Source organism: Dendronephthya gigantea, unplaced genomic scaffold (genome assembly GCF_004324835.1).
Source record: "Dendronephthya gigantea isolate DGI-Jeju-01 unplaced genomic scaffold, DenGig_1.0 000042F, whole genome shotgun sequence".
Lineage (NCBI taxonomy): Eukaryota > Metazoa > Cnidaria > Anthozoa > Malacalcyonacea > Nephtheidae > Dendronephthya > Dendronephthya gigantea.
This window is the reverse complement of record NW_021163052.1, coordinates 627886-642029: the sequence shown is the minus strand read 5'-3', so window position 1 is coordinate 642029 and position 14144 is coordinate 627886. Positions and strand designations below refer to the sequence as shown.

The window sequence follows — 14144 nt, the reverse complement described above, 5'->3', positions numbered from 1 at the left end:
TCGGAGCCTCATTTCTCGGAAATATTCATCAGTAGAGACCAGTGACCTCCAGTAATTATTGTAACATACCTAATACATTACCTAATACGTTACGTAATAACAGCAACTCATTTCCAGGCTCTTGTATAATGCGCGCAACAACTTCATCTTGGAGAGTAGAAAGTTAACCAGTTGTACTTTCTCCAAAAAACTCTCAAATACTTCAAAGTAAAATAAAGATTTAACAGACGATATGCTAGCATCGTGTAGAGCTGCAACTGGTCTCTCAAAATTCTCGGTACGATTTTTTATTTGTGTCCTTTCGACTTGTAATTTTCAAGATTCCTAAATGGTCTTTTAAATTCGTGGTTTGTTATGAAAGGAACATTTTAGTTTGAAACGTATTCTTATTGTAGCTTCGTGCAGGAATCAGCTTTAGGAATCTTCTTCCAAGCGTTAGCAGAGGAATTCACCACAGCTCTGGCGGCGTTTGTTCAAATAAGACGACAAAATCGGAGGTAAGGGCGATACATGCACTCAGTTTTTGAAACGTGAGGTCCGACATGTTTTCAGCATGTTCTGTGAATTTTGTCAGAAGTTGACTTCATGGGAGTTTCTACAAATTTTTATTAAAGCCAGGACGTTGTTAGCTCGGGGCGAGAATAGAGGGATAGAACTGGGGGCTTTTGATCATGGTGGGAGGTGTGAAGAATAACTGCATGAAGATCCCCAACCAGGATGTATGCTTTGTTATTTTGCCACCCAGTTGCTACCACGAAATCCAGACTTGGCAAGCACTTTTTCAACCCACAATACTGTTTCTTATGTTCACATTCTTCTTTATCTGGTTTCAATTTTAGTTTTCAAAGGAGTATCCAGTGATTGACCATTCATACGACTGTATTGTTGTTGGCGCTGGTGGTGCCGGACTCCGGGCTGCATTTGGTTTGGCAAATGGAGGGTTCAAAACTGCCTGCATTACCAAGCTGTTTCCCACCAGATCACATACTGTTGCTGCACAAGTAAATATTGAAATATGTTAGATAAGAAGTATTTTATTCTTTGAACCTACTACTACTGTATATTGCTAAAAGTTAATTCAATTATGAAGACACTCTTTCATAGTTTTGTTAAACTAATTTTATTACAATGGTGTGGTATGACTAGATTGACAGCCTTGAAAATAACAAGAACTTCAATTCTGATTCTAAACTATCAAAGTTAGACTTGTTATATATATACCAGATAGTTTATTTAATCAAATTAAGAAACTGCGTAGCTACTTTGGCAACCATAATTAAGGAGTATTCCAGTATCCAATTTCTATTTTCTTTCTAATTACAACGGGGATAATATTTTTATACATTCACCCATATTTGTAGGGTGGTGTGAATGCTGCTTTGGGCAATATGGAACCGGATGATTGGAAATGGCATATGTGAGTAGTACTTCCTGTTCTATATGTACCACCTCTTGACTTTGTTACCAACACCTAGTTCAATCAAAATGACCTTTTTTCAAAGGTATGATACAGTGAAAGGTAGTGATTGGTTGGGAGATCAAGATGCCATTCATTACATGACCAAAGAGGCTCCTGAGGCTGTCATTGAGGTACGATATGGCTGAAATAAAGAGATAATCCCTACTGGACCTGTAGTAAATGAATTGGTATTTCCTGTCACTATAGCTTGAAAACTATGGCATGCCATTCAGTCGTACGGAGGAGGGCAAGATTTACCAGCGTGCGTTTGGTGGTCAAAGTTATGATTACGGCAAGGGTGGTCAGGCACACAGATGCTGTTGTGTGGCAGATAGAACTGGCCATTCTTTGCTTCACACACTGTATGGACAGGTTCGTACATAGAGAATAAAAAGAAGACACATGTTTTGGTGTGAAACTTGCTAAAGTATGCACACATTGTGTTGCATGACTTTTTTGTTAAATAACACACAAAATTACACACATTCTAAATATATTGTACACCTTGCTTAGTTACACCCAGTTGAATAAATGTATGTGTTGTTTCAACATATTTTTTCTGTGTCTCTACATTAGTCCCTGAGCTATGACACAGATTATTTTGTTGAATACTTTGCACTGGATCTGTTGATGGAGCAAGGCCGTTGTGCTGGTGTGATTGCGTTGTGTTTGGAGGATGGATCTTTGCATCGATTTAATGCTAAGAACACAGTGATTGCCACCGGGTGAGTTCAAAATTTAGCAGAACCTCAAATTGTTATGAGGGAACCCAATGTGCAGAACTGACTTGGCTTCCACTTTAATGATTTACTTCACCAACAAGGAAAATTTTTATTTTTCTAGTGGTTATGGCCGGGCCTATTTTTCATGTACCTCAGCACACACCTGTACCGGTGATGGTACCGCAATGATCACAAGGGCTGGTCTGCCAAATGAAGATATGGAGTTCGTCCAGTTTCACCCCACAGGTACTTGCAACACTCTTGCAGGCACTCCTGATTTTTGCACCCTTCAATTTATTATTTCTCATATTTCTCATTATACTTAGGCATATACGGTGCTGGCTGCTTGATAACAGAGGGCTCTAGGGGTGAAGGAGGGTACTTGGTGAATAGTGAGGTACAAATACGATTTAAACTAGCATGTCATAGAACTGTACAAAACCAGACTGGGACTCAATTTGAACTGAATAACAGTAAGTCAGTAAAGGCCCTGTTAGTATTCCAACATGTCTTTTGGACCCCCAAAATAGAAAATTGGAATAGATCTTCACTGAAACATTTATTATCGGTCAGGGTGAACGTTTCATGGAACGATACGCACCAACAGCCAAAGATCTTGCCTCGCGTGACGTTGTCTCACGATCGATGACTTTGGAAATCAGGGAAGGAAGGTATGTTGATGAATACCACGTGTCTTTGCAACAAACTTCATCCCAAATGAAAGCTAGCAATCACCGCGCTTAATAAGACTTTGTTTCTCGACAGAGGTGTCGGTCCAGAGAAGGATCACGTATTTCTACAGCTGTCTCACCTTCCTGCGGAACTTCTGGCAGAGCGCCTGCCCGGCATCTCTGAGACCGCAATGATTTTTGCCGGGGTAGATGTGACTCGCGAGCCCATCCCAGTCCTACCAACCGTGCACTACAACATGGGTGGCGTACCGACTAACTACAAAGGACAGGTATTAGAACGATATGCTCTGATTTTTGTGTCAAAATCTTGTTTTAACATGACCTATGTCTCATAGGTACTTGATGTTGTAAACGGTGAAGATAAAATAGTCGAGGGACTCTGGGCCGCTGGCGAAGCTGCATGCGCCTCGGTGCATGGCGCGAATAGACTGGGAGCTAATTCCCTGCTGGATCTCGTCGTGTTCGGGCGCGCATGCGCGAACTTCATCAGAGAGGAAAACAAACCGGGTGAACAATTGCCACAGTTATCTCAGGTGAGATCCCAATTGCCCCAGTGAATCCATTGTATAGAATGTTCATTGAGGTAATTGTGCTTTTATATTATTAGGACGCAGGCGAAGAGAGTGTAGCAGAGTTGGATAAATTACGTCATGCTGATGGTAACGTCACCGTAGCTGATTTGAGATTGGAAATGCAGAAAGTAAGAACCATAAAAGCATGATATACATAACTGGAGCGCTGTCTATTGGTGAAAATATACATGTGGGAATATTAAGAATTGTGTCAAAAGATTGACGTTTTCTGGAGCCCTTGCAACATCAGATTTAAGCTCATCGCAAACGTCTTGGAATTGGCTGAATTTTGCGATTTTTTATCGAATTATCCACTTACTGTTTTGCCTAAAGGCCCTCAAATATACATCCACGATTTTTTTCTATCAAAAGGAGAAAACTAAAGTGGCATCAAAAGTGTGAAAGGGTAAAACGATAAAGTCTCCCCACATTATTTCAGCATCTAATATTAAAATGGTGTAAAATCTAACGATTCATTGCACCTTACATGAAGTAAGCGGAGTATTAGAACTGCCGGGCGTTAAAGGATCTTATCTGTTTCAATTTTCTTCAGGTAATGCAGACGAATGCTGCGGTCTTTCGCACTGGACCGGTGCTACAGGAAGGCTGCGAGAAGATGGACGCGTGCTTCGAAAAATTTAGCGATCTGAAACTATTTGACCGAGGAATGGTGTGGAACACTGACCTTGTCGAAGCACTGGAGTTGCAAAACTTGATGCTGAATGCTGCTCAAACGATATACTCTGCTGAGGCGCGAAAAGAGAGCAGAGGTGCGCATGCGCGAGAAGACTTCAAGGTAAGACGAAGCAAAGAAGTAAACATATTTATATAATACAATGCAATATAATATAAACACTCCCCATTGGGGCTTTTCAGTGACAATTATACCCCTCCAAAGAGGACAAGTTATCGTTCCAGTTTACATAGAGTTCACTGCATTAGCTATGCTATAAACTGTCATTCTGAAACGAGTGTTTTTGTAATTATTTCAGGATCGTATTGATGAGTATGACTACAAGGAACCGCTTGAGGGACAGACGCCAAAACCTCTGAGCGAACACTGGCGTAAACACACCTTATCTTATCAAGATAGTAAAACTGGCAAAGTTAGTAATTTTATAATTATCTATCTTATATCTATCTACTAGTAACTATCTAAACTAAACTAACTTTATTTATACTGGATAGTTCTATCAGTTCTAAACTGTTCTTCCTAGAGGTCCAGTAAGGATCATCTCTTATTGATCCGGTGTTACTAAAGGAGGAAACTTAAAATAAACGAACTTTGGTATACCTGAACCTAGTTCGTCATTTATAACCATGTTGTCTTCCTTCCTTACAGGTAACACTTGATTACCGTGGTGTAATTGACGAGACCCTAAATGACGATGAATGTCCCACAGTACCCCCAGCAGTCCGTGTTTACTAATTTCAGGCTGCTCCAAAGTTCAACCCACTTTATCTTGGCTATGTTCTTTGTGTATATTACGATAGAATTCCAAGTTATTGTGGTACAAATAACGTATCTTACGAAATTTCAACCAGCTAAGAATTACTCTTACTTTGTGTCAAAATAACCTCACCGATAGAGCAGATTGCAGCTTTTCAGAATGAACTATTTAAAACTTGGGGATATATCAGAAGTGAAAATGCCACGTCTAATTCTTGCTGTAAATATTTAGCACGATGAACGCTATAGTTTACAGTTTATTTTGTCCCAAGTATTTTTGTGGTATTGAGTTAAATAGAGTTTATATGATGGAATGCTTGTTGGTTTTCGGCTTGAATGTCTCTAGAGTTTGCAGAATTTTAAACTATCATCTAACTATTATATACTCTAGTTGTGTTAGGGGGTATTTGAATAATTTGATGGAAATCTCAAAAGGAAGTTGTGTATCCTTTTCAAACCTAACAGGTGTAACTGCCTTATATTTTCGGCAATAAATTTTATATAAATCTATCCATCAACAACCGTTCTTCACACCTTCTCTCCTGTACTAATATTCCTTTCAAACGAGGCTGCCGTGTGGAAGAAAGTCTGCTGTAGGTGAAGATTGGCTTTCTTTTCGTTAAATTGTAATGATTTTGGAACAAGTTGAATTGTTGGAGTGCTAAGAACTGAGTAAGAAGGTAGGAGGGGTTTTGCTTTGCATGAAACCACAAATGAAATCTATTTTTTAGTCAACTTTGTCAAAGGAAATACGACAAAATCCTTTTCCAGTAGACAGCTTTGCGAACAAACAAAATTAAAAGATCAACATTCAACCCCATCCACATTATGTGTTTTAAAAACCGTGTTACTTTTTCTTATATGAAGTTTTCCGTTTTTGCCACTGTGTATTTGTATTGCTGTTTCAACTTTCAGATTTAAAAAACATGGAGCCGTACAAAGAGTGAACTTTTTTTGTCTCATCATCTTCTGTGTTGAAAAATGTTTTAAAACCAGAATTTAAGGCCATTTGGCCGGCTGCCAGGCCAACCCCGAGGATGGCGACTGCTGCACCAGGTAACAGAATCGAAAACCGCTTTGAATTCCATGTCAATTTTGGTGCATATTTGAACTCATGTTAATTCACATTTGATCAATATTGATGCCTCAGCGCCTTGCAGACGGCGCCGTCTAGACAATACGGACAAATATTTCCTGGGTTTTTTGTGCACTTTGTAGACAGCAAACGAAAGAAAACGTTTAAGTTTACTTTGGAGGCAAACAGTATTTGGTTTCAGGCTGTTTACCAAACGAAAACTATTCAATAATTTGGATACATTCAGCTAAAATTCCGCTCATGAATAGAATAGATCAAACTAAATTTTTATGTACTGTAATTGAAGTATAAAATGTCGAACCATTTTTTATAGGCAAGCTAAATTTATATGTTTTTGTTAAATTTAAAACAATGTGACATGTTGATCTTAAGAACAACTGCAGGTTGGGTATTATTAGCCTCAAGTGTAAACTTGACCGTTTTCTTTTGTGCAAAAGCATGAACATTTAATTTAGTTATGAAAACAGTTTTGAAAGGTTATGTCACATGGATTTAGAGAGGATTGCATTACCTTTGATGAGTCCTGTTTTCCCTGTGCAGCATAGTCGGCTGGTAAAGGATCATTGTGTCTTATGTTCAATCACTTTATTACAGAACAAAAACTTCCAATAGAGACGGTTGTTTCTCCCAAACGGCCGGGCTATGGAACGAAAGGAAGGGACATACAGCTTCAAGCAAATTTCTTTGAGTTGAAGCTTCCCAAAGGGGATATCCACCATTACAATGTTACAGTCACTCCTGACAAATGTCCAAGGGCAGTTAACCATGCCGTTGTTCAAACGATGGTCGATCAATACCATAAGATGTTTGGTGGCCAGAAACCTGTTTATGATGGTCGCAAGAATCTGTACAGTCGATGCCCCTTACCCATTGACAAAGAAAAAGTATGCTGTTATGAATGTTTACAAGTGTAGATTTTTCAAATACTGCAGTGTGTTTTAACTATTTAACATATGCTAAGAGTTGCATTATTTTGACTTTCAAAATGCTTAAAATGCTTCAAGAAAGTTCTTTTCTGTTACTTACAATTGACATTTTTTTACAGAAAGAATTTCTTGTCACAATCCCAGGAGATAACGACCAAGAACGGCATTTCAAGGTGATGTAAAGTTTCTACAAACTTTAAGAATTTCTTTAATAATTCCACTAAATAACTGAATTAGGTTTATAATATCAGCATGATTATCACACACTTATAAAAAATGCCCACAAAGGAAGCACAGTGGATAGTGGTGGTGACAGGAAAGGGGTGTTGTACCCCCTAGTTTGCCCCTTAGACCTTTTCATATTATGTAATAGTTAATACTTTTAAGTCATGTTTGCTTCACTTAAAAAAAGATCTTGCCCCATAAAACATTTCTTTGATCCCTACATGTACTTCCCCTTTTCATTTCAACCTAATCCACTGGAATGGACCATCCCTTTTAGAATTCCTAGAAATATTCATCAACTATTCAAAAACTTTTCAATTTGTACTAAATTTTGGGTGTGATTTGCTGAGAAAACATAAACAGAGTTTGCAATGCTGTGTTGTGAAAATCAAAACCTTGGAGATTCAAGTTGTTATAACCCTAGCTGCATACTGACGATTTTTCTAGTTTTCAATTTAATTTAAGGGAGAAGTGATTCATTGTATGGATTTTATTTTCTCTAATTTTTGATAATCCTAAACATTTAGGTCTCTGTAAAGTGGGTGACTTTCGTCAGCATGTTTGCATTGGAAGAAGCATTAAAAGGTCGTTTGAAAATGATTCCGTTCGACTCAATCCAAGCCCTTGATGTCGTCTTGAGATATTTCCTCTCGTCCCAGTACATTTCTATTGGTCGATCGTTTTTCTCTCCACCAATCAACGACGTGAACTCCTCAAATCTGGAGTGCGGGCGCGAAGTGTGGTTTGGATTTCATCAGAGCGTACGACCATCACAATGGAAAATGCTCGTGAATATCGACTGTAAGTTCGCTAAACAAAACGAAAAAGTGCATTACGGGGTCCTCAAACGACACCTTAAGACTTTACGATTTTCAACTTATGGAAGATGTAAATGAGTGAATGAGTTTTTGCTTTCTTACGTTAGAGCATTCATAACTATTCGCTCGTTTGCATCTATCGAAAGGCGAAAATCGAACCGAAAATCGCGGCAGAATTTACAAGTGTACATTAATTAACTGGCTCTTTACAAAAACTCGCCCAAACGCCCCTGTAGCTTATTTATCACTTGTTCTCATCGCTCAAAAGTAGAAAATCGCACGTAAAATCGTAGCAAAATGCGCAAGGTAAACTTACCCTCATCGATCCTTTCGGAGTGGGGATTCACCTAAGCAAAACTCCAACCGTTATCACACAAATATAGACAGTGTACTGCAAATCAGACCTAAGTCAAGTTTTTCTTTTCGTCCTTGCAGCCTCAGCAACAGCCTTTCATAAGGCAATCTCAGTCATCGAATTTCTCTCGGAAATCATCGGTGAAAATCCACAGAGATTGCTGCATCCTAGATCGGGCATAAGCGAAGATGACCGAGTGAAATTTACGAAAGAAATTAAAGGTGCGTTACAGTGTGAACAGAAAAAAAAGGAATGTATTCTTATGTTCAAACTTCGCCCGGGAAACCATTCCCATAACAAAAAAATGAAGACAGAAATAGTTTCTTCGATGCATTTAAAGTTTAGATTGATGGGATTGTTAAGATTATGTATATGGATTTAAAACAACAAAGATGGATGCCTAGTGAAATCGATCGCCCGTGGATTTAAGCCCGCGATCGTCGACCGTGCGGACAGAATGGATATAGACTGGGACTGGTCTTTCAAATTGTTGTTCCAGTTCACATAGAGCTCAGACTGCTCAGTGCTTGAATTAATTGAGTTTTCGTGTTTGTCCAGGTTTAAAAGTGCAGATCAGTCATTGTGGCGAGGCCAAGAGAAAGTATCGGGTGTTCAGTGTGACACGTGAGCCCGCGTGCATACTGACCTTTCCAAGAACACGTGAGAACGGACAGAGTGATGAAATTACTGTGCAGAGATATTTCCTGGAAAAGTACAAGAGACAGTTGCTGTATGTAGCTTTGTCATAATAAAATCTGCCTGAATCTTGAAACATAAGCTCGTGTTAAATAACCCTCTGTGTGCTTGACATTCAAAAGATACTAGATTAATAAATCTCTCCTCCACCAAGATTTCTTAATATAGAAATGACTTGACTAATCAGAGATTACAATATATTTAAGTAAAAAATAGTAATCCATGTGTTTAAACTGTTATTGCAAACACAGTTAGTATCACTTGTCAATAAGAGATGATCCTTACTGGAACTCTAGGAAGAACAGCTTAGAACTGATAGAGCTATCCAGTATAAATAAAGTTAGTTTAGTTTAAGTTTCCTCCTGTAGTAACACTAGATCAATAAGAGATTATCCTTACTGGACCTCTAGGAAGAACAGTTTAGAACTGATAGAGCTATCCAGTATAAATAAAGTTAGTTTAGTTTAAGTTTCCTCCTGTAGTAACACTGGGTCAATAAGAGATTATCCTTACTGGACCTCTAGGAAGGACAGTTTAGAACAAAACTCTAAAATCTCACCTTCTGATTTTTCTCTAGTTACGGTCATCTGCCTTGTCTCCAGGTCGGTCAACCACAGAAGCAAACTTTCTTGCCCTTGGAGGTGTGTTCGATTGTATCTGGTCAGCGGTGTACGAAAAAATTAACTGACAAACAGACAACAAAGATGATCAAATGTACAGCGAAACCAGCACCGGATAGACAACAAGAGATAATTAGCCTGGTGAGTTGTTCTAAAATGTGTGTATTTATACTGGATAACTCTATCAGTTGTAAACTGTTCTTCCTAGAGGTCCAGTAAGGATCATCCCTTATTGATCCAGTGTTACCACAGAAGGAAACCCAAACTAAACTAACTTTATTTATACTGGATAGCTCTATCAGTTGTAAACTGTTCTTCCTAGAGGTCCAGTAAGGATCATCTCTTATTGATCCAGTATTACCACAGAAGGAAACCCAAACTAAACTAACTTTATTTATACTGAATAACTCTATAAGTTCTAAACTGTTCTTCCTAGAGGTCCAGTAAGGATCATCTCTTATTGATTAAGTGTTACTACAGGAGGAAACCTAAACTAAACTAACTTTATTTATACTGGATAGTTCTATCAGTTCTAAACTGTTCTTCCTAGAGGTCCAATTAAAATTGCTGTTTTTTCAGATGCACAAAGCCAACTTTTCCAACGACAAACACTGTCAAGAATTTGGCATTACTGTTCAACAACAAATGGTCTCTGTCACTGGGAGAGTTTTACCTCCGCCTAAGCTGGTGTTTGGTGGCAAGGTAAGTGCCAATTGGAAGTCGTTTAAAATACTTTCCCTCGAAGTTAGATAATCTTATCTTAACCTTCTCCATTCTAGGAAAAAGTCACTGAAGTTCCGAGAAATGGTAAGGAAATATAGCAAGATTGGAAGTTTTGATCTGAATGTATGAAAATAAGAGTTCCCGCGTTCCATAAAGTATTCTTGTACCACAGCGTGACAAAAATGTAGAACAATGATAACTGATTTCAGAAGGGTTTAAAGAGGGGGGATTATACCGCCTGAATTATATTTAGGTTTCTCGTATTTCAGGGGTGTGGGTGATGAAAGGGAAGCAGTTGTTCCACGGTGTGGAGATCAAGGAATGGGCCATTGCCTGTTTCGCACACCCGCGAAAATGCACTGAAGATCATTTGAGAAATTTCACCCAGAAACTGGCGAAGACTGGGAACGACTCCGGCATGCCAATCTCGCCTCAGCCTTGTTTCATCAGATATGCTAGAAATGATAAGGAGGTAATGAGAGCCACTGATCTTTAGATTAGAACTGTATTCATTGCTACTGACGTGTAGATTGAAACTGGATTATTATTACCACTCGTTCGTTGCATTATATTACAACAGAGTAGCGGGAATGACTCAAATGAGTAATGATATCCGGATTCAAGTCAAATTTAGATATCACTGATCTCTAGATTAGTATTGGATAGACTTCCTTTGATCTCAGTGTGATTACTGGATAGTTAATAGATCTTAAATTTCATTGCAGGTTGGACCATTGCTCACTCAAATTAAAGCCTCGTTTAAAGACATCCAGTTAATCGTAGTCGTCCTAAATGGCAAGAGCATGGTTTATGGTAGGTCAAGCTCGTGTATAATGTCACTAAAAATATTTCTGCTTATTAGGGAAGGACTATTTCTGCCCACTTGCAAAGCAGTTGACTTCCTGTGTCATATCCTTCATAATCAGTATAAAATGAAGTGAAAGATGATTGTTAAACCGCGGGCTTTTAGCTATAACATTGTTCTCCTGTCATTTTGTCAGCGGAGGTCAAGCGTATTGGCGACACGTTACTTGGTGTAGCGACGCAATGTCTTCAGCTAAAGAACGTGATGAACCCTAGTGGACAAACTCTGGCAAACCTTTGTTTGAAAATCAACGTAAAACTCGGTGGCATCAACACAGTTTTGGCTCCGGAGATCAGGTAATTTTATTGCCGTACCTGGAGCCGGGGGTATAGTACGCTCCCCCCCCCCGTCTCCCACCGCCCCTCGACTTTTAAAGTGGTAATAAAATATGCTCCAGCTGATAGAACACTTTCCCGTATTTTTTTATTTACAGACATTTGCCATGTTTAGTGCCCCACAAAAGCCTCCCCTCCTCCAGATCTTGCGTGCCTCGTACCCACATGATGGCCTTGTGGGTGGTCGGTAAAGAACATAAACTTATATCGTTATATATTACTCGTTTCCAGGCCACCGTTCTTCAAACAGCCTGTGATATTCTTCGGCGCTGACGTGACGCACCCCGCCGCAGGCGACGAGAAGAAGCCATCGATTGCAGCTGTAAGCGAATTCAACTGAGCTTTGTTTTATCTTGAGCCCTCGTTCTTCGCGCACGTACCTGCCGTACGTACTGGAGCCTGGGGGCGAGGTTGTTTACAATGAGTGCGATATCGAGTGATGTTGCGAAGTAATTTACGAGGGAAGGGTGGGAAACACATGTTCGTGGGGGGAGATGCTTCCTATAGACCTTCTTCAAAAGCCGTTTAAGTGGTTAACTAGGTGTAATTTGTTGTTACAGGTTGTCGGCAGTATGGATGCACATCCAAGCCGCTACAGTGCGTCCGTCAGAGTCCAGACGCACCGCCAGGTAAGAGAAAAAATCCCGGATACAATTTGCCGGGACAGCCCGCGCGCGTGTTGGTATGCGGTTCGCTGAGACCAATATTTTCGTCATCTCAGTTTCGTGCGGACACATTTTGAACTCGTTCAGAAACGTGACGTTGTGATATTCTTCACAGGAAATCATCGGGGAACTGTCGTCAATGGTTCGGGAATTGTTGATCCAGTTCTATCAAGCGACCATTCACAAGCCGTGTCGTATCATTTTCTACCGCGATGGCGTGAGCGAGGGACAGTTTGATCAAGTAAGAGCAATTTATCGAGTGGGAGAATTTAATGGTCGTGTGTTTTTCAATAATTTTGTTGCGTATTCTCAGGTGATTTCACACGAACTGAAAGCCGTCCGCGAGGCATGTTTGAAGTTGGAGTCTGGGTACAAGCCTGGTATCACGTTCATCGTCGTACAAAAACGTCACCATACGAGATTATTTTGCGTCAAGAAAGAGGATCAGGTTAGACCCGATCAGATTTGCTTTAATCTCTGTTTAATCCTTGCGCTTAACTGTTAATCTCGTGTTTCTTTTAGTGTGGTCGTAGTGACAACATTCCGCCGGGAACTATGGTGGACAGCGGTATTACGCATCCTACAGAATTTGATTTCTATCTTTGCAGCCACTTTGGAGTTCAGGTAGGTAAACAACAGCATGTGCGGATAATTGTGAGAGTTGCTAAGTGTTTTCAAACCTCCTGCGGCTGGACCACTTTTATTAATGCTTCGTTGCTGTACTGCTAGTCTGACTGTTCTCAACTGTTCCTACTAATGCCAGCCTTACTACTCTACTTACTCTTTTGCCATGTTTTATTCAGTGTTTCACTGTCAACCTTCCTTAATGACCAGTTCATTCCTTGTAATTCAATTATTCTTTAAACTGACCCACCTAAATCCGGTAGACCTTTCTCGCCGGGTCTGCGTCTCCGCAGCACTCAAGTTGTATTTTCCTTCACTGGATGGACCCTTTCCGAATCATTTCGTTTTTCAATTTTATTTCTTCCATTTTATCCCAATTGACATGAAGGGAACAAGCCGGCCGTCCCATTATCACGTTTTGTGGGACGATAACAATTTCACTGCGGACGAGATTCAGGCTTTGACCTACCAACTGTGTCACACGTATGTCCGCTGCTCCAGATCCGTCTCTATTCCAGCCCCGGCATTTTACGCTCATCTCGTCGCCTTCAGGGCGAGATATCATTTGCAAGAGAAAGAAACGAAGGAGAGGTGAGTAAATACCGGTACTCTTTATTCCAGTATACTTTATTCCGGTACTCTTTATTCCGGTAGTATGCCCACCCGGTAGTATGTTTATTCCGTGCATGTGCTTTTTCACTCAGTTGATGTGTTTATTCCGTGTGTGTATTTTTATTCGGTGGTGTGTTTATTCCGTGTGTTTTTTCACTCCGTTGATGTGTTTATTCCGTGTTTCTTAACTCCGGTGGTGTGTTTATTCCGTGTGTGTATTTTTATCCGGTAGCAAAATCCTGTTTTTTAAGAAAACTGACATTTTTTCCACGTTTATTTCCAGCCCTTCGGATACGAAGAAAGACTTAAGTGCAGAATTTCAAGCCCACGCTGTGCAGGTTCACCCAAACTCCTTGAAGCACATGTATTTTGCTTGACCAACGACACTTGTAGGCGACTGGCGTAGATTTTTCAAATCTCACCCAAGACATCCAGGATAGAAGTAAACCCACCGTTTTGATGTTTGGTACATTGTGGTCCAGCTGATAAGCGTTGTTACAAAATATACTATAAAACGGAGGTGTTTTTTTAGCTAGTTGTATAAATATTTTAGGGATAGCCATTTGTGGATTTTATTTTCATAGAAATATTTGCCGTTTATAAAACAGGCTCAATTACTTGGTAGGTAGGGATTAAAAATAAACGGCGTTCTAAACGTCAAATATTTTTCTTTCTTGTCTTTTCATTCT

General features: G+C 39.7%; 2 protein-coding genes across 2 annotated transcripts; both read left to right on the top strand.

Annotated features, from left to right (window-relative positions):
• Nucleotides 1-128: 128 nt before the first annotated feature.
• LOC114526967 (succinate dehydrogenase [ubiquinone] flavoprotein subunit, mitochondrial-like) lies at nt 129-5496 on the top strand. Its single transcript, XM_028548518.1, has 16 exons — nt 129-277; nt 396-497; nt 840-1001; nt 1362-1417; nt 1503-1590; nt 1667-1831; nt 2036-2184; nt 2303-2427; nt 2508-2578; nt 2755-2852; nt 2947-3142; nt 3209-3406; nt 3481-3573; nt 3999-4241; nt 4438-4551; nt 4788-5496. The coding sequence occupies exons 1-16, from the start codon at nt 233-235 to the stop codon at nt 4872-4874; spliced, it is 1992 nt and encodes a 663-aa protein (XP_028404319.1). The 5' UTR covers nt 129-232; the 3' UTR covers nt 4875-5496.
• Nucleotides 5497-5611: 115 nt separating this feature from the next.
• LOC114526942 (protein argonaute-2-like) lies at nt 5612-14142 on the top strand. The gene is made up of 19 exons (XM_028548489.1): nt 5612-5951; nt 6586-6875; nt 7037-7090; nt 7670-7943; nt 8396-8536; nt 8874-9045; nt 9589-9772; nt 10211-10333; nt 10411-10438; nt 10624-10826; nt 11080-11167; nt 11356-11515; nt 11786-11876; nt 12115-12183; nt 12335-12460; nt 12533-12667; nt 12742-12843; nt 13232-13434; nt 13739-14142. The coding sequence occupies exons 1-19, from the start codon at nt 5933-5935 to the stop codon at nt 13830-13832; spliced, it is 2556 nt and encodes an 851-aa protein (XP_028404290.1). The 5' UTR covers nt 5612-5932; the 3' UTR covers nt 13833-14142.
• The last annotated feature ends 2 nt before the right edge of the window (nt 14143-14144 follow it).

Coding starts and splice junctions, on each gene's coding strand:
- LOC114526942 (XM_028548489.1), top strand. Junction 7,091..7,669: donor ACCAAGAACGGCATTTCAAG/GTGATGTAAAGT, acceptor CTAAACATTTAG/GTCTCTGTAAAGTGGGTGAC. Junction 10,334..10,410: donor AGCTGGTGTTTGGTGGCAAG/GTAAGTGCCAAT, acceptor TCTCCATTCTAG/GAAAAAGTCACTGAAGTTCC.
- LOC114526967 (XM_028548518.1), top strand. CDS start 233: ATGCTAGCATCGTGTAGAGCTGCAACTGGTCTCTCAAAATTCTCG. Junction 3,407..3,480: donor AATTGCCACAGTTATCTCAG/GTGAGATCCCAA, acceptor TTATATTATTAG/GACGCAGGCGAAGAGAGTGT. Junction 4,242..4,437: donor ATGCGCGAGAAGACTTCAAG/GTAAGACGAAGC, acceptor TAATTATTTCAG/GATCGTATTGATGAGTATGA.